This window comes from Pseudophryne corroboree, chromosome 1 (genome assembly GCF_028390025.1).
Source record: "Pseudophryne corroboree isolate aPseCor3 chromosome 1, aPseCor3.hap2, whole genome shotgun sequence".
NCBI lineage: Eukaryota > Metazoa > Chordata > Amphibia > Anura > Myobatrachidae > Pseudophryne > Pseudophryne corroboree.
The window spans coordinates 716,048,703-716,069,071 of record NC_086444.1 but is presented as its reverse complement, the minus strand read 5'-3'; the positions used below and the strand labels follow the sequence as shown (position 1 = coordinate 716,069,071).

General features: G+C 45.6%; 1 protein-coding gene across 1 annotated transcript in view; it reads right to left on the bottom strand.

The window, feature by feature from the left end:
• Positions 1 to 470: 470 nt before the first annotated feature.
• LOC135045887 (UBX domain-containing protein 6-like) overlaps positions 471 to 20,369 on the bottom strand; it is a 133,771-nt gene continuing 113,872 nt past the window's right edge. The window contains exons 4-5 of the mRNA XM_063955336.1: positions 13,454 to 13,599; positions 471 to 820 (exon numbers count right to left, since the gene is read on the bottom strand). Of these exons, the coding sequence (XP_063811406.1) occupies positions 692 to 820; positions 13,454 to 13,599 (275 nt within the window). The 3' untranslated portion in view covers positions 471 to 691. The remainder of the gene's footprint in view (positions 821 to 13,453; positions 13,600 to 20,369) is intronic.

The following is a 20,369-nucleotide window of genomic DNA, read 5'->3' as shown; positions in this document are numbered from 1 at the left end:
ATCCTGGACTGTGTGTACATTTTATGCTGTAGTTAATTTCATGATATAATTTGAGGTTTCTCCACAAAGGCAGAATCTCTATATTTATACCAGTGATTGTTAAAGCTGCCCTAAGATTGGACATGCCATGGATATCCAGCCAGGGGCCACCATCTCAGTTCTGCCTTCTTTCAAGATTGCGATTGCTGGAGAATAGTTGGCTAGGTGTATATCGAAGGGTGTAAAAGCAATTATCCTGGTCCAAATAGCTATACTTACTTTAGAAACACTACTAAATACATTTGATGGAGTTCCCAGTTTATAATACATCACACGTGGAAGCTGGAAGCCTTGGCAAGGTTGGCTTATTACAAGCTAGACTCTGGAGAATTACACTGGATAGTGGTTAAAAGGGAAGTATATCTAGTGTGTACACTATTAAAATATAATTTAGAACCAATAAATATTTGGACACAAATTAAAACAATATCTGTTGTAAATACCTAGAGCCTTTGTATTCTTTTTACACTATAGATATAAACAAAAGTATCATTTACACAATTTTTGCATTCTGCAAACCGGCCTTAATATGCAAATTATTAATTTACATTTACATGTATGTTTCTCTTCACTTTCAGTTTAATAGGTTAAACAACTAGTTCATTCCATATTTAAAACAGAGACCAAGAGCTGGCTGTTGGGGAATATGCATCTAGTGAAGGTTCTCTGCACTGGAAAGCAACTCTTGTTTCAGCACACTCTCCGCTTTATGTCCTCCTGCGGCCTCCACATCAGCCATGACAGCTGCATCCCAGCGGAAAGTCAGCAATGCGGATGGAACCTGCAAGCATGAAAGTTCACATGTAAAGTATAGGCAACGTCAGTGTTCCACAGCACGTATAATCAATCAAGCATTAATTCATCTGATTGTTTTTCTATCTAAATACTGTCTACTCTCCATTTTACCTTTCTCAATGGACCACTAAAAGCGGATATATGGTAGCAAGTAAAATAAGGAAAAATATGTAATTTGCTATTGATCTCAGCAGTTTTAAGTATCAAATAGTTTGTTCCAGCATGTGAAATACCCACAAAAATGTACAGTAAAATAAAAGCAAAAAAAGTTAAATTGTGATACGATATAAAAATGTGGAGCCTGGACTATTATTATTATCCTTTATTTATATGGCGCCACAAGGGATCCGCAGCACCCATTACACAGTACATAATAAAATGAGCAAACAAGAAAACCACACTTACAGTACAGGACAAAATCGGACAGGTATAGAAAACCCGGGGTTAGGTGCCATCAAAGGGAGTATGCAGTATAAGATAATGTAAGTAAGAAATGGAAAGGCACATGAGGAAAGAAGTCCCTGCTCTTGTGAGCTTACAATCTAAAAGATGAGGGGCTAACAGACCAGAGTGACAGAGACGGGGTAGACAGTGAGCATAGACAAGAGGGTTAGGAGGAGAGTTGACTGGGTTTGGTGAAGAAGTGGGTCTTAAGAGCCCTTTTGAAGTTTTGTACAGAGGTGGAGAGTCGGATGGGGAGAGGTAGAGCATTCCAAAGATAGGGAGCAGCACGTGCAAAATCTTGAAGGTAGGAGTGGGAGGAGGTAATTAGTTGGCAGAAGAGACGGCGTACATTAGCAGAGAGAAGAGGACGGATGGGAATGTAAAGCGAGATAAGGTCACAGATGTAAGAGGGCGAAGAGTGGGTGAGGGCTTTGTAGGCGAGTATGATATAGCAGCAATAGAAAAAAGGTAACTTGATAAACAACTGCTGTCGTCCCCCTATATAGAGATGCACTATAAACTATTACATAGGGTGTATTATACGCCAAAACTGAGGTTTCTGACGGGTGCAGCAGATGATACGAATTGCTTTAAATGTACCATCCCTGATGCAGAAATTCTACATTGTATGTGGTCATGCCCTATTGTGCAGAGGTTTTGGAAAACTGTCCAGACCTATATAATACCCCTTTCAGAATGTCAAAAATTTTCCGGGTTACTGCACATGAACGTGCATCAATCCTGGAATTTTCTCAGTGTGAAAGGGTCCTATAAGAATATCCCGGGACGAGCGTCCCGGCATTTCATCCCAGGTCTAGACCAGGGTTGAATCCGGGATCGTCCAAGGATGCGGTGCAGTGTGAACAGGTATGCTGGGTCAAAGCGACCCGGCACCCGTTCACTGCATAGGAGGAGGCGGTGCTTGGAACATGCCGGGTCAGGCCGCAAGTCTGAAGGGATCTCAAGCCGGGTCGCATCTGGGAAGCACCCGTGTACACATTCCCAGGTGCGACTCGGCTATTGTCAGTCTGAAAGGGGTATTAATCTCAAACTGAGACTGCCTTTTACAATAGTAAAGTCCTGGGCTTTGTAGAAAATACACCCTCCCTCCCTTACCCCAACAATTACTCGAGGTAATAAATTATTACAGACACATATTGCAGCAGCTGCTAAAAAAAAACCCATTCTATCTCAATGGATTACACCAGACCCCATTCCCCTATTCTTAGTAATGCCGCGATTATATTATCTCTTTCAAAAGGACTGGATTGTGTGTTCTTTGGGTAAAAGCCTTTTTTGATATATGGAGGCCCTATTTGGTCACTTTGTCCCCCGTTGTGATTAATGATATCCGTAATGTGGCGAGATGAACTACTTGATATAACATGATTGTTTTGGAGAATGGTGCTCCTCCATTTTGATGACGTATATAACTTATCATGACGGTCAATATTGTATGTATCATTTGTTATTTTTATCCAAGCCTGTTAACTTGTAACTTGAGATTTCTCTTTGCAGGAGGCATTTGATATGCCGGCTAACAGATCCCGGTGCTCACCATACCGATGCCGGGATTCCGACATCCGCTATATAGAAAACTATTCTCCCTCTTGGGGTGTCCACGACACCCCTGGAGGAAGAATAAATAGTGTTCCCACCGTGCCCGCAGCGAGCCCGCAAGGAGCTCTTTTGCGCTCGCCCCACTGCCTGCATACTGGTAGTCGGGATCCCGGCGCTGGTATGCTGGTGCCGGGATCCCAAGCGCCGGCAAAACGTAGTAGACCCCTCTTTGCATTTATGTTTTGATGTATTGACACTGTTTAATGATGACGTGTATTATCTTAATAAAAACAATATAAAAAGGAAAAAGGTAATGAAATGGAAAGTCGTAAAATGGAAACATTTAGGGGAAAATTCAAATGTTTGAAAAGTCGGTTGGGTGTCTGTTTTTTCCGATGTAATAGACAGGAAAAAACAGACACCCAACCGACTTTTCAAAGAATTGAATTCCACCCTTAGAGTTAGAAGAGCATATCCAACTTTCACAAAGTTTACGCAATTTAATATGTACCCACTATTCAGCAAATATGAAGCTCAGGAGAGCCCCTAGTGTGCATCCAGCTCGGCCGGGCACAAAATTCTAACTGAGGTCTGGAGGAGGGTCATAGAGGGAGGAGCCAGTGCACACCAGGTAGTCCTAAAGCTTTCTTTAGTTGTGCCCAGTCTCCTGCGGAGCCGCTATTCCCCATGGTCCTTACGGAGTTCCCAGCATCCACTACGGACTACGAGAAATAGATTTACCGGTGAGTAAAATCTTATTTTCACAAAGTTTACGCAATTTAATATGTACCCACTATTCAGCAAATATGAACTGAGAAGGTTCAATAAAAAAAAGTGGACTTTTGGTTCTGGCTATTGAGGAACTAAGGGGGAGAACTGCGTTCATCTCTGCACATGCCTAGGAGGCTGGATGTGCAGAACCCCTTTCAAGAAAGGGAGTGCAGCCAATTGTTTCTGGAAGAAAATGGACAAAGCCGAAATCTGGACCTTTATGGATCCCAAAAGCAGGCCCATATCCACACCTGCTTGCAGGAAGAGGAGAAACCGTCCAAGTTGAAACTCCACCGTAGGAAACCTCTTGGATTCACACCAAGACATATTTTTTCCAAATGCGATGGTAATGTTTAGACGTTACTCCTTTCCTAGCCTGTTTCAGGGTAGGAATAACCTTGCTCGGAATACCCTTCCGGGCTAAGATCTGGCGTTACACCTCCATGCCATCAAACGTAGCCGCGGTGAGTCTTGATAAGCGAATAGCCCCTGTTGCAGAAGATCCTCGCGAATAGGAAAAGGCCTCGGATCTTCTAGCAGTAAGTCCAGAAGATCCGCATACCAAGCTCTCCTTGGCCAGACCGTAGCAATGAGGACTGCCTGAACTCTTATTCTCTTTATGAGTTTTAGAACTCTTGGAATGAAAGGAAGTGGAGGGAACACATACACTGACTTGAACACCCACGGTGTTACCAGGGCATCCACCGCCACTGCTTGTGGGTCTCTCGACCTGGAACAGTACCTCCAAAGTTTCTTGTTGAGACGTGAGGCCATCATGTCTATTTGAGGCACGCCCCAAAGACTGGGCACCTCTGTGACAACCTCCGGATGGAGGCCCCATTCTCCTGGATGGAGATCGTGCCTGCTGAGGAAGTCTGCTTCCCAGTTGTCCACTCCTGGAAGGAAGATTGCGGACAGCGCCACTGCGTGCTTTTCTGCCCAGAGGATTCTTGTTACTTTTGACATAGCAGCTCTGCTCTTCGTTCCTCCCCGTCGGTTTATGTAGGCCACCGTCGTCGCATTGTCCGACTGTACTTCAATGGCCTGATTTTGCAGAAGATGTGCCGCTTGTAGAAGACCGCTGTATACGGCTCTCCATTCCAGAATGCTTATTGGAAGAATGGATTCAGACTTGATCACCTTCCTTGGAGGGTTTCCCCTTGAGTGATCCAGTTCTGAACCCCGAACCTGCAGCCCTCCAGAAGACCCAGTTGGAAAGTCAGAGCATGAAATCTTCCGTACTGTGGAGCCTCGTAGGAGGCAACCATCTTCCCCAGAAGGCGAATGCACTGATGAACCGATACCCGGGTAGGCTTCAAGACATCCCGGACCATTGATTGTATCACCAACGCTTTTTTCACGGGTTGAAACACCCTCTGTACTTTCGTGTCGAGGATCATCCCCAGGAAAGGCAATCTTTTTGTCAGCTCCAAATGTGACTTTGGAAGGTTCAGGATCCAACCATTTTCCCTGAGCAGATGAGTCATGAGAGCAATGGACTGCAACAACTTCTCCCCGGATGATACCTTTATCAGCAAATTGTCCAGATATGGAATTATGTTCACTCCCTGTCTGCGGAGAACCATCATCTCTGCCATCACCTTGGTGAACACCCTCGGTGCCGTGGAGAGACCGTATGGCAGTGCCTGGAACTGATCCTGCATCCGTTTCCTGGTTACTGCTGCTACTTGTTGCCAAGTCCCAGGATGGCAAGTCCCTGGGGTTTCAACACGGTATATGGAGGTGGGGGTGCAGACTATGTGGTATATGGTGGGAACAGTATATGGAGGAGAGAGGTGCCCTGTATATAGGGGACACTATATGGAGGGTTATAGGGGTGCAATGTGTATATAGGGGCAGTATATGGTGGGGGTGCAGTGTACATAGGGTGTGTGTGTCCCAAACGGCACTCATCGGGTGCCCTCTAGTGGCCGCCGGCGGGCCCACAGAGGTAAGGAGCAGCGTTAGATTAATTTAACCGTAAGTGGAAACCAAACAAAAGGATAGGAAATCCAGTCAATTTTTAATATAAGAGGTTGTTATAAATGGGACTGCCATGTCAAAAAACTACCCCTACCCCCACTCTCTCTCTCTAGCACCCTCTCTCCATATTCAGGAAGTGTGAAAAAGTCAGACCAATATTTTTCATTAATGGGCAGCTAGCATCTCCCTGCATGATCACTTTCATTTGGTCCGCATGGTAGACTCTAGTGATCACCGGCGCATATAGCAGAGGTGAGGAGCAGATAGCATTTTATTATAACAGGATTTTAAATACCTACTGGTAAATCCTTTTCTCGTAGTACATAAAGGATATTGGGGACACATTAGTACGATGGGTACAGACGGGGTGTGCTGGCTCCTCCCGTCTATTCCCCCCTCCTACAGGCAGCTATAGGTAAAACAGTGCCCGGCGGAGGAAGGACATACTTGAGAGAAGGAACATAACAATGAGAAGTGTGGTGAGATTTATACACCAGCACACCTTAACATAACTGGGCCAGCAACATCCAGCAACATAAACAGCAACGGCTGAACAGGTAACACCTAACAGAGAACCTACAGAAAGTCACCGCAACAGAGGCAGGCGGCCAATATCCCTTTTGGATTACAGAAAAGGATTTACCGGTAGGTATTTAAAATCCTATTTTCTCTACCATCCATAAGGGATATTGGGGACACATTAGTTCGATGGGGATGTCCCAAAGCTTGAACGGGCGGAGACATCTGCAGCATCGCCTGCCCAAACTGGGTATACTCTTTGGCCAGGGTATCAAACTTGTAGAACTTCACAAAGGTGTTCTTTCCTGACCAGGTAGCTGCTTGGCATATTTGCAAGTGAGACTCCACAAGCAGCCACCCAGGAAGAGCCCATCGATCTAGTAGAGTGGGCCTTTAGAGATTTAGGAACAGGTAAGGCTGCCGACTCATAGGCCTGTTCGATAGTAAGTCGAATCCAACGAGCAATGGACTGCAACCCTTCTTCTGCGCATCATAGAGCACGAACAAGGAATCTGTCTTTCTGAACCGAGCTGTACGCTTGACATAGATCTTCAAGGCACGCACAGCATCCAATGCCTCCGGAGGAGCAGAAGCGTCAGAACAGGATGGAATCGCAATAGGTTGATTCAGATGAAACGCGGAAACAAACTTTGGCAGGAACTGCTGTCTAGTCCTGAGCTCCACTCAGTCTTCATAAAAGACCAAATACGGACTTTTATACGATAAGGCCCCCAATTCTAAGACACATCTAGCAGAAGCCAGGGCCAGTAACATCACAGTCTTCCATGTGAGGTACTTGTCCTCTACCGTCATCATAGGTTCATAGCAGGAGGACGATAGAAATCTTAACACCACAACCAAATCCCAAGGTGCCATAGGCGGCACAAAAACGGAGGTTGTATGTGAAGCACCCCTTGCAAGAAGGTCTGACCTTCTGGCAGCATAGCCAACTTCTTTTGGGAGAAGATCGAAAGAGCTGAAATCTGGATCTTAATGGATTCCAGACGTAAGCCTTTATCCATTCCAGCCTGCAGGAATCTTCCCAAGTGGAATTCTGCAGATGGATATGTGCGTTCCTCGCACCAGGAGACATATCTCCGCCAGATATGATGATAGTGTTTTGAAGTCCCTTGTGAGCTAGGATGTTCCGCTCAACTTCCATGCCGTCAAACGAAGCAGCTGTAAGTCCGTGGTATATGAATGGTCCTTGCCGAAGATCTTTTCTTATTGGCAGAGGCCAAGGGTCTTCTATGGATATGCCCAGAAGATCCGCGTATCACGCTCTCTGTGGCAAATCCGGTGCAAGCAGAATTGCTTGCACACATTGATGTTGGATCCTCTTTGAGCACCTTTGGGATCAACGGAATCGGAGGAAATAAGTAGACCAGCCAGTAAGGCCAAGGCGACGTCAGTGCAACCACTGTGCACGCATGAGGGTCTCTGGTTCACAAGTAACAGCAGCAAAGTTTCTTGTTGAAGCGAGACGCCATCATGTCGATCTGGGGGCAACCCCACCTGTCGATGATCAGTTGAAACACCTGAGGGTGTAGTCCCCACTCTCCTGGGTGGAGATCGTGGCGACTCAGGAAGGCCGCTTCCCAGTTGTCCACTCCCGGAATGAAGATTGGGGACAGTGCTCTTGCATTTCTTTCTGCCAATAGGAGTATTCTTGATACCTCTCGCATGCAGGCCCGGCGTTTTGTCCCTCCTTGTTGATGGCTGTACACCACAGCGGTGGTGTTGTCAGACTGTACCTGGATTGTCTGAATCAGAGCATTGTAGATAGCCCAAAGTTCCAGGATGTTGATCGGAAGTAAGGCCTCTTGGGTAGACCACCTGCCCTGGAACTGCGCCCCTTGGGTGACAGCTCCCCATCCTCTCAGACTCGCACCCGTCGAGAGGAGGATCCAATCCTGAATCCCTAAGCGACGACCTTCCAGGAGATTTGAAGACTGCAGTGACCACAGGAGTGAAATCCTGGCCTGGCGTGACAGTTGAATCATCCGGTGCATCTGAAGATGGGAACCGGACCACTTGTTCACAATGTCCAATTGAAAGGGTCTGGCATGGAACCATCCATACTGAATGGCCTCGTACGAGACTACCATCTTTCCCAACAATCTTATGTAAAGATGAATGGATACTCGAGCAGGTCGGAGAACCATGCAAACCATTTCCTGGAGTGTTCTCACTTTGTCCTCTGGGCGGAACACTTTCTGCACTACAGTATCCAGTGGCATTCCCAGAAACAGGAGCTGCTGAGATGGCTCCAGGTGGGACTTCTGTAGATTGACAGAAGTTGGATAGTGCGCTCTATAAAGAGCAGTAGAAGCTCCCTTGAACTCGCTTGTATCAGGAGATCGTCCAGGTAAGAGAACACATTAACCCCCTGGACTCTGAGTTAGAACATAATTTCCGTCATCACCTTCGTGAACACCCTCGGAGCTGTATACAGGCCGAAGGATAATGCCTGGAACTGGTAGTGACCATTCAGCAGGGTGAACCTCAGATAGGCCTGATGAGGAGGTCAAATTGGGATATGGAGGTAGGAGTCCTTGATATCCAGGGACACTAGGAATTCCTGTTGTTCCAGGCCTGTGATCACTGCTCTCAAAGATTTAATCTTGAAAACCCTCAGGTAAGGATTCAAGGACTTCAGATTCAAAATTTGTCTCACAGACCCGTCTGGTTTTGGCACTATGAACAGACTGGAGTAGTAACCTCTTGTTGTTGCAGGGGTATTGGAACAATGACTTGGGACTGGGTCAACTTTGTGATGGCCAGTAGCAGCGTAACACGCGTATTTTCCCAAAGCTGGTAAGCTTGAGTTGAAAAATTGTTAGGGAGGAGAACCGTCAAACTCCAGCTTGCAACCCTGAGAGACGAGTTCCCTTACCCAGGCATCCTGGTAGGAACTTTCCCAAATGTGGCTGAAGTGACGTAAACTAGCTCCCACCGTCATGCTCAAGTCTTTGCGGAAGCTGAACTGGTGCTCTGTTCCTGAGAGCCAACAATGGCTGGTTTCTTAGGCTTACCTCTGGTGCCTCTAGCTGCATTGGAGGCACCTCTGGCCCTAGATCGAAATCTGGTGGACCGAAAGGACTGAGTAGACTGTCCTGGGTAGGTACGTCTAGCAGGCGCAGCCCCCTAGGGAAGAAACGCGGATTTACCAGCAGTAGCTTTGGAGATCCATGTGTCCAATTCAGCTCCGAAGAGCCATTCACCTGTAAAGGGAAGAGATTCCACATTGCGTCTGCAATCCACTGATGCAACCATATGGCTCTGCGTGCAGACACAGTTATAGCAGTGGTTCTAGCATTAATATTACCAATCTCTTTTAGGGAGTCACAGAGGACTCTTGCGGTGTCCTGAATGTGTTTTAGGAAAATTAACGTAGTAACTAGGGTCATGTCACCCGAGATAACCCCTGAATTTGAGTAGCCCAGGAGTGAATTGCATGTGTCATCCAACAGGTCTTTGAATGCATGCAAAACCCTTTTTGACACCTGATATTTCTGATCAGGGTTCCTCCAGGCTAGCTGATATAAATCATCTAATTCTTTAGAAACAGGAAATATGACAGTTTGTCTTGAGGGAGTAAAAACGACTGCTGAGTTGCAGCGTCCTCTAGGGGGAGATTTAGCACATCTCTTATAGCTAAATTGAGGGGTTCAATACCCCATGTAGGAGTGGAATCCCCACTTATGGGATCCACAGCGTCCCCCATCATCCTGTATATCATTATCCGTATCTGATAGAAGTGCAGGTAAAGCACGTTTATGTGGACTTGCGGTAGAGGGGGGAAGGGCGGGGGGAGGGGGAGGACACATCAGCCCTGGCAGCTAGATACTGATACTGCTTTTTGCAGTTCTTGTGTTTTATTGGCATTTGCAGTGAGTTGAGATTACATACCAGACATCATAGTTTTGATAGCCCCCAGCCAGGTGGGCTCATGACTCTCCCCCTCAATGTCCTCAGCATTTCGTGAGGACTGACTACACAGCTCACATGATATGGAACCAGATGAAAGAGGGGAGAATTTGCATTACATACAGTGCATAACTTTTGTTTTACCATAATGAAAACACAACACACATACAACACAGACTGATTACAATGCAAGCCTGCCCTATTGCATGTGAGAGGAGACACACAGGAAGAGAGGACTCAGCACACCCAACGCTGCAGAGCCCCAATGAGGCTGTCAGCGTTTTTACATAACAGTGAGAACTGCTTATACAGTGGAATTCCGTCAGAGGAACAATATCTGTGCACAATTTAGCGGCTCTCCCTGTAATCAACACCCTGTATAAGTGACCCAGCGTGTGACAGTCTGGAGGAGCTTTGTGAGGCTGCTGTTATGCAGAGGAAGGCGCCAAAATGCCGCTGAGCCTGCTCTGATTTAGCTCCGCCCCCCGTAATGGCGCCAGAGCTACATAGATATATTTATACTGGCCCTGTCTCCTAACCATGCTGTAGCCTCACATGAATGTTTGGTACAGCTATCGCTAGCCAGTCTCATGCAGTGGCTATAGCGGGTCCCCACAGGAGGGACCCGTATGCCTCACCCACGCTTCTGCCGCACCAACAACCAGGGGATCCCCCTAGCGGGATCCCCGGTGTGTACTCACTGCCATTATTCAACTTCAGGCAGTGTTAGGGGTGTGCGGCGAAGCTGCAGTTGCGACAGCCAAGGCGCAGTGCCCCGCTGAACAAACAACCCCTCAGGGCGGTGGTCCTGCAGTGGGGAAGCGGCACTGCAACCCATGAGGCTGGTGACCGTACTCTCCCCTAACTCCCACGGCGCAGGTATGCTGTTGCCCAAACAGCATACCGAAATAAACACAAGTTTAAAATAAAATGAAGAAAAACTCTGGAGCTAGCAGAGATGTGCATCCTCTCCTGAGGACACATTTTCTAAACTGCCTGTGGGAGGGGGCATAGAGGGGAGGAGCAGCACACCCAGTGGAAGAAATTTAAAGTGCATCGGCTCCTTTGGACCCAGTCTATAACCATTATACTAATGTGTCCCCAATATCCCTTATGGATGCTGGGGAAATAGTAAATTATAATAAAGTAATTAATCCTAACTGCTTCATTTAGTGATGGTGAATAAAACGAACATAACAATTATGACAATAAAGGCTCAAAGAGAAATGCCCTTAGAAATGTACATTTTTTTAACCAACATTATAAACTATGGGGTATATTCAATTAAAGTCAAACTGCCGTCTTGTCAGAAAGACGTCAGTTTTCGACTTTTTAGGGTAGGAAGGAGTTCCGACTTATTCAATCCCCGCCTCATTTTTCCGACAAGTCAGGAAATTCGGCTTGTTGGAAAGCACATGGTTCGGCGGAATAGCCGCCGATCTGCGTGCTTCTGTCAGAAACGGGGCCAAATTCAACAATTTTTGGCCCTGTTTCTGACAATCTCAATCCGACTTTAAAAAAAAGTCGGATTGAGGAAATGAGACGGGGGAGCGGGGCAGGCAGGTACCTCTATTACGGGCATCCCCCCGGCAAATCTCCTCTCTCCCGGCAGCGCTCCCCGGTCGGCACTGGGCTACACGGCTGAGTGCGGCTCCCCGTGATCTCACACACGGGGAGCTGCAGACAGCAGCACGGACGGGACACCAGGAATGGCCAAATCCGACAGTTGGATTTGGCCACTCATTAAATAGGACTTGCCGGATCCATTCTGACAATTGCATGTCGGAATGGATCAGACTTTAATTGAATATACCCCTAAAGCACAGTTGCAGACCCTTGGCAGGAGTATGACCCTCAAAGCAACAAATTAGCTTCTGGCAATTTATCAAGTACATTCTATAAAATGATAGCTATCAGTTAACTCCACCAGTCTTCTCAAGGTTTGATACAGGTTTCCCTGAAAACAACTCTATAGCTAGAATTGAAGACACAAAATATACAGGTTGAGTCTGCCTTATCCAAAATGCTTGGGACCAGAGGTATTTTGGATATCGGATTTTTCTGTATTTTGGAATAATTGCATAACATAATGAGATATCATGGCGATGGGACCTAAATCTAAGCACAGAATGCATTTATGTTACATATACACCTTATACACACAGCCTGAAGGTCATTTTAGCCAATATTTTTTCTAACTTTGTGCATTAAACAAAGTGTGTCTACATTCACACAATTAATTTATGTTTCATATACACCTTATACACACAGCCTGAAGATCATTTAATACAATACTTTTTATAACTTTGTGCATTAAACAAAGTTTGTGTACATTGAGCCATCAGAAGACAAAGGTTTCACTATCTCACTCTCACTCAAAAAAGTCAGTATTTCGGAATATTCCGTATTTCGGAATATTTGGATATGGGATACTCAACCTGTATAACCTTCAGGTAAACAAACCACCTTACACACCACTCATTCACTGTACAGCCAAAGACCGTGTACTCTCATCCCATCCTGCATTTACCCATTCTTACCTTGTTGACCTTAAGTTGGTATTGGTTAGTGTTTTCAACATATTAGCAGGGACAGGCTGCTAGTATGGAGAAAAAGTAGAGGAAGACCTGCAATTTCAGCTAATTAAATTGTGTATTAAATACAGTGATGATTGCTGTATTGAAAGGTGTGCTGTATTTATACATATAGAACTGTAAGGGTTGTGTCTATATAGCAATTTTTTTCAGAAATATACTTCTATGGACTGTTTATGAACTATGGAGACGGAAAAAAAAAATCTGAATTTTTGTCCGTCTGTTCATTCTGGCATCACGCAAAAACTACTGAAGGAATTTGGATCCCATTTTCACTGTTGTATAGCTGTCCACGACACCCATAGAGGGAGAATATAACCTGTGGCAAGCGCTGCGAGCCACTGTGCCCACAGCTTGGTGAGTTGCTTTCTAGCGCTCCCCTTGCTGCCGGCATACTGGTGGTCGGGATCATGACACCCGGGATCCCAGCCACCAGTAAAAAGTATGTATTCCATTTTAACTATACGGAACAGATACATTTGCAAGTCATTTCTTACTGCAACATGGCTCCTTCCTTCCCAGTTTCCTTCCTTGCACCATTTGTTACGTACAGGGCTCAAGTGCAGCTTCTAAAGTGAGGTTTCTAAAAATGACTGTGACATGACTGTATCCTGCTCTGCTTTGATCAAAAATATTGTGATAGACTTGAAATGAAACAATGAAAAGACTACATTTTTTTTTAATTATAATTCAAGTTATGACTGTTCAGGTTTGATACTTTTCTAATCCAAGATTCAATATGGCCTTATCCAATTTTGTTTAATTATAGTAAATTAATATATTGTGTAAGCTAGTCCTGGACATTCTCTATTACTCACCAAACCACAGTCACTGAATGCCATCTGTTCGTCTTCTAACTTCTGACCACAAGGAGCAATGAGTTCGTATGGAAGCCAATCATTTTGTAGTTGCTGGTGGACAAAATCAAACAAAACAGACAACCTCTCCCGGGCATAAAATATACCTTAAATAGAAAAATATAAAAAAAGTAGCAAAGCAGAATATTATAAAAATGTTAAGTATTTGCAAAAGAAACAGCATGTATAACAGAAAGTCAGCTCAGAGAAATATCTTATGTGAATGTAAGAATAACAAAAGCATAAAGTATGGGTTACATTTACATCAATAAAAGGAGAGACCAGCTAACGACCATGTTTTTTTCAGACATTAATAAATTGTGCAAGCTCAATAATTAACACCTGTTCAGACATTTTTAATGTTTTCTAATATGTATCTAACCTTTCCTTGCTCTGCAAACATACTGCTTAATTTCATTGTGTTTTTATTATCATCTTTTACTTATACGGCCCCTAGCGTCATACAGGGAATAATACGATGGTATGAAAAAACGCGTTGGGTATGTGTGACCATCGCCGGAATTCCGGTAGTTAGATGGCCAGCGGGGGAAGGGGGGGGGAGCGAGTGCAACAATGCCCCTTGTGGGTTTGCTGTGTTGGCACACACGATTGGGAATAGCCCCTGTTGGTAGACATGCCGACCGTCGGAATAGTGAGGGGCGGGATGTAGCCGCTGGTATTGTGACCGGCGGTCTCCCGTCCCTGCATCTTGAAATGGAGAAACTTTCTGTACTGAATTGCAACATGAGCATAAGAGTAAGAATCTTTCTATCTATGTATGTGACAAAATACAGTTTGCGAGTAGCTGAGAGGATGGATTTCACGGATTCCATTTGAAATTGTTAGGTAGTGACACAATTGTTCAATCTTAGGTCAAGAATAGTTTGAAAGGCTCCAGAGTTCTTTCTGACAAGGAATAGTCTGGAAAAAATCTTGCCCTTCTGGTCTGATTGAACTGGTGCAACTGTACCTGCTTTGATTAAATCTTACAGGCTGTTATGTCTCATGGAGTCCTGGATTGAACATTGACATTTCTTATCTTGCATCAATTGTTTATGATGTCTAGAAATCATTGGCCTGTGTTGGAATGGGGTTGGGCATGCATTGCCAGCTGCCAGGATCCCGGCGGTCAGCATACGACCCCGGAATCCTGGCAACAGAATGCCGACAGGGGGGGGCGCGAGCGCAGCAAACCCTTTGCGGGCTTGGTGGCTCGCCACAGGTTCTATTCCCACTCCATGGGTGAATGGACACCCATGGGTGGGAATAGACCCTATGGATAGGCAATCCGACTGCTGACATTTTGAGCGCTCGGGATTCTGGCTTCAGCATGGAGACCACTGGCATCTGAGCGCCAGTCACATGACCGCATCCCGTTGGAATGTGACCATAGCTGTACATACTGTGCAATGCTGTCCTTTACTGGTGTTAGAGGGTATAGATACTGACAAGTTAAGAGTGATTTGGCCACTCTTGAGTTTATTAACAAAGTGTCGGGTTGTAATACCCGATGCTTCAGATTGTGTTTATGCCTGCAATTTAAAAGGGAAATCATTTTACTAGCAAAATGGCTAGTAAAAGCATTGCCCTTTTAAATTTCAGGCATAATTAGATATTAAGTAAATAAACCTCTTAATCTTGAAAACCGAACAGGGCTAACAAGAGGTTGCAGGTACAGTCTGTGTATTATGTTGAGTTCCTCCTTATTTATAGCCTTCCTCAGAACTGCTGACTTGATCAGGGAGGGCTTGAAAAAACCCTGGATTTTCTCACTTTTTGCTAATGATTACATTTCCTTTCAGAGGATTTCAATGCCATGAAATCCAGTTTCTACAAACAAGAGATTTCCCTCAAAAGGGAGAGTAGCCAAACTGTTCTTTGATTGGCATCTGCTGTCCATGGATGTAACCAGAAACCTCTTCTGGTCACTACTGTTAATGCCATAGATCAAAATGAAGCAGCTATGGTGTCCAATGATGCTTCACAAAAAATATACGTTATGGTTAGAACTTACTGTTGATAACGGTATTTCTCCTAAGTCCACAGGATAATATTGGGATATGATGGAGCGACATCGGATTTGCACCAAACGGCAAAGCTTTTCTGCCTCCCAGCATGCAACAGGGCCGTCCATATATCCCCGCCTCCTGGCTCAGGCAAATCAATTATTTTTGAAAGCTCAAGGCAGGAGCATCATCTAGAGCCCTAATCAGGCGAGAAGAACACACATGCACACCCTTCCATACAAGAGGGAAGAGGTTAGTGAGTAAAAGGATGCTCAAATCAGGTGCGTCAGGGTGGGATCCCTGTGGACTTAGGAGAAATACCGTTATCAACGTTAAGTTCTTACCATAACGTATAATTCTCCTGCAGTATCCACAGGATAACTTTGGGATGTCCCAAAGCAAATTTAGTGGTGGGGACGCTCCTGATTGGACAGGAGAATCCTTCGCCCGAATTCAGCGTCCTGAGAGGCAAAGGCCCTTGAGTCAGTAGATCTGAACGTTGAGGGAGTAGGAATGGAGCATCCAATGTCTTCTGGGCCAAGCCAGAGCTATTAGTATCAAGGCACCCTTTCCTTGTTTTATCTTTCTCACCACCCTGGGTAACAGGGCGATGAGAGGAAACACATAGGCCAGATGAAAATCCCATCTTATCGAAAGGGCATCCACAAAGATCGCTTTGGAATCCTTTGTTCTTGATCCGTATGCAGGAACCTTGTGGTTCTGATGGGATGCCATGAGATCTCTCTGGCAACCCCCATTTGTTGACCAGGGTTTGGAAGACTTCCGTGTGTAGAGCCCATTCGTTTGCATGAATGGTGTGCCGACTGAGAAAATCCGCTTCCCAGTTTAGGACTCCTGGAACGAACACTGCGGACAAGGCTGGAAGATGAAGTTCTGCCTACTTTAACGTGTGACTTACCTCTATCATTGCATTCTGGCTGCGAGGTCCTCCCTGATGGTTGAGGTATGCTACTGCCGTTGCAATGTCCGAGCGGATGTGAACTGGTTTTCCCTGAAGGATGTTCTTTGCCTGACTCAATGCCATGTATATGGCGCGGAGTTCCAATATATTTATTGGCAAGCAACGTTCTTCCTTGGTCCACTGCCCCTGGAAGAAATTCCTTCCTGACACTTGAAGGCTGGCATCCGTTGTCAGAATTTCCCAACCGGATATCCAAGAGGGTCTCCCTTTATCCAGATGGGATGTCTGTAGCCACAAGGCTAATGACCTCCTTACTTCCAGAGTAAGGACCATAGTCTGTGTTTTTATTATCTGATGAAAACCATTCCATTTGGTAAGGATCAGATGTTACAGAGGCCTTGAATGGAAATGAGCATACTCTACCATGTCGAATGTTGACACCATCAATCCCATTACACGCATTGCTGCGTGAATGGATACCTTTTGACTGTGTAGCAGCTCCTGAATCCTTAACGGAACTATGGATATTTTGTTCAGAGGTAAAGTTACTCTCTGAAGGCTCGAATCCAATACAGCCCCCAAGTGAATCATCTTTTGTGACAGGACCAGACACGATTTTGCCCAATTTATGAGCCAACCGTGCTTCTGCAGACACTCTATTGTCTGTTGCAGATGACACACAAGCAATTCCTGAGACTGTACCAGGATTAAAAGATTGCCCAGGTATGGAAAAATTAGTATCCCCTGCTGGCGGAGATAAACTGCCATTACCACCATAATTTTGGTAAATACTCTGGGGGCTGTGGCCAATCCGAATGGTAGAGCCTGAAACTGAAAATGCTGTTGGAGGATAGCGAACCTGAGATAGCGCTGATGGGACAAGGCTATAGGAACATGTAGGTAAGCATCCTGTGTATCCAGGGACACCATAAAATCCCCTGGCTCTATGGCCAAAATTATGAAACAAAGTCTCCATATGAAATCGAGGTACCCAAATGTACTTGTTCTGCATTTTTAAATTGAGTATGGGTCGGCTTCAAGACAGCCCGAACCATCGACTGGATCACTATTGCCTTTTCCAAGGGAAGGAACACTCTCTGAGACTCTGTGTCCAGTATCATTCCCAGGAAATTAAGCTTCTGCGTTGGTTCTAGGTGAGATTTTGGTAGGTTCAGAATCCACCCATGATCCAGGAGTAATCTGGTCATGAGACAACTGCTCCCTGGACGCAGTTTTTATCAGAAGATCGTCCAGGTAAGGAATTATGTTCACTCCCTGTCTGCAGAGTAACATCATCTTTGCCATCACTTTGGTGAACACCCTCTGTGCCGTGGAGAGACCAGTGACAGTCCTGCAGTACAAACCGTAGATAAGCCTGATGAGGCGGCCAGATCGGAATGTGAAGGTACGCATACTAGATATCCAGAGACATAAGGAATTCCCCCTCTTCCAGACCTGAGATCACCGCTCTCAGAGACTCCATCTTGAACTTCAACACTCCTAAGTATGGATTCTATGAAGTCTATGACCCAGGGATCCTGGAAAGATCCTGGCAAGAATTGTAGCTGGCCTCCCACCTGCCTGTCTCCCAGGGATTGCGGTCCACCGTCATGAGGAAAGTTTGAGAAGGCAAAGCCTGAGCTCTGTTCCTGTGAACCAGCAGACGCTGCTTTTACCTCTAGCACCTCGGGCGGCGGTAGAACCACCTCTGGCCTTGTCACTAAACTTGGCAGTGTGAAAGGACTGTAAATTGGGTCCTGAGTAAGCCTTCCTGGCTGGCGGAGTTGCAGAAGGTAAATAAGTCAACTTACCCGCAGTAGCTCGTGAGATCCACTTGTCGAGCTCATTGCCAAATAAGGCCTCACCACACCTTTTTTGGAGTCCGTGTCAGCAGTTCACCGACGTAGCCATAATCCACTATGTGCCGACACTGCCATAGCTGTAGTGCGTGCACTAAGCAAACCTATCTCTTAAATGGCTTCCATCATAAAGTTCGCAGAGTCTTGTATGTGTTGCAGGAGTAATACAATTTCCTCTGAGGTAAGGTGTATAATCCCTCAATTAAATTACCAGACCATTTAGCAATGGCTCGAGTAATCCACCCACTATAGTGGGTCTCTGGGCCACCCCTGCAGCTGTATACAAAGATTTGAGTGTAGTCTCCATCTTATGATCAGCTGTATCCTTTAGGGAGGCTGCACCAGGAACAGGTAATATTATTTTACGTGAGAGCCTGGAGACTGATGTATCCACTATCGGTGGATTTTCCCATTTTTTCCTATCCTCAGGAGGAAAAGATGATAACCGCCTAGGAATTTGACATTTCTTATCTGAATTAACCCATAGTTCTTCAAACAGGGTATTTAGTTCCTTTGATACGGGAAACGTGGTTGAGGATTTTTTCTTTATATAAAAGTACGATTTCCCACACTCCTCTGTCACATTATCAGGGATATTTAGGAGGACTTCTCTGATAAAATCTATGAGAACCCCTACACCCTGCGACAGAGTATCCTTCCCTACCTCTATGTCCACCTCACCTTCCTCCATTTCTGACCCTTCATTATCAGAGTCAGAGTGCAGGATATGGGCCAAAGTACGTTTTTGCGGACAAATGGTAGAGGACTGAGATGCTGGTCTGAGTACGGAGTCCTTTTGCATAAACTCAGCCATAGACTATCTAAAGTATTGCGTCTCTTTCTCATTACGAGATAATTTAGTAGAGATGGTGGAAATCATCCCCCTAATGGAGTCCAGCCATGCTGGCTTCGCCCCACTAGCCTGAGCAGGGATACTACACTGAGTACACACTAGTGAATCCCTTGGAGAAGAGGAACACTGTGCCTTGCATGATACACACTCTTTGCCTGACATACTGCAGTAGTAACAGCACACAGACAGGAAAAGGTTAAAAACACAATTAACCCACAAAGAGCCCTTCCTGAGAGACACAGATAAAGGATAGAACCAGCACATGGCGCCCTTATCGGTAAAGCCAAGCTTAGCCAGGTCGCAGACTAAGTACCTAGATTAGTGACAATGGGGCAGATGTATTAACCTGGAGAAGGCATAAGGAAGTGATAAACCAGAGATATGTGCAAGATGATAAACGCACCAGCCAATCAGTTCCAATATGTAAATTAACAGTTAGAAGCTGATTGGCTGGTGTGTTTATCAACTTGCACATATCACTGGTTTATCACTTCCTTATGCAGTCTCCAGGCTTAATACATCTGCCCCTTAGTACACTAGTATAACACTCCCCCCTGCTATGACCCACTGGTACCGCTTAGGTAATCTGGAGGCTCTCCGGAGGAGTTGCGCGTCCCTGTAGTCAGCATCTGTGTAGCTGCAGTAGGGTAAAATGGAGCCTGTGAGCTGTTGGATCCGCTCATAGTGAAGCCCAAGTATGGACTTTTACACGATAGGGCCCCCAATTCTGAGACGTGTCTAGCAGAAGCCAGGGCCAGTAACATCACTAACTTCCATGTGAGGTTCTTGTCTTCTACTGCCATCAGAGGCTCAAACCAGGAGGACTGTAGAAATTTCAACACTACATCCAAAGCCCAGGGTGCCGTAGGCGGCACAAAGGGAGGTTGTATGTGGAGTACCCCCTTGTAAGAAGGTCTGAACTTCTGGCAACACAGCCAATTTCTTCTGAAAGAAAATTGAGAGAGCTGAAATCTGGACCTTAACAGAACGCAGACGTAAGCCTTTATCCACACCAGCCTGCAGGAAAAGTAGGAAACGTCCCAAGTGAAACTTCGCAGGCGGATACGTGCGCTCCTCGCACCAAGAGACATATCTCCTCCAGATATGATGATAGTGTTTTGACGTCACAGGTTTTCTGGCTTGCACCATGGTGGCAATGACCTTTTGGGAAAGCCCTTTGTGAGCTAGGATGTTCCGCTCAACTTCCATGCCGTTAAACGAAGCCGCCGTAAGTCCG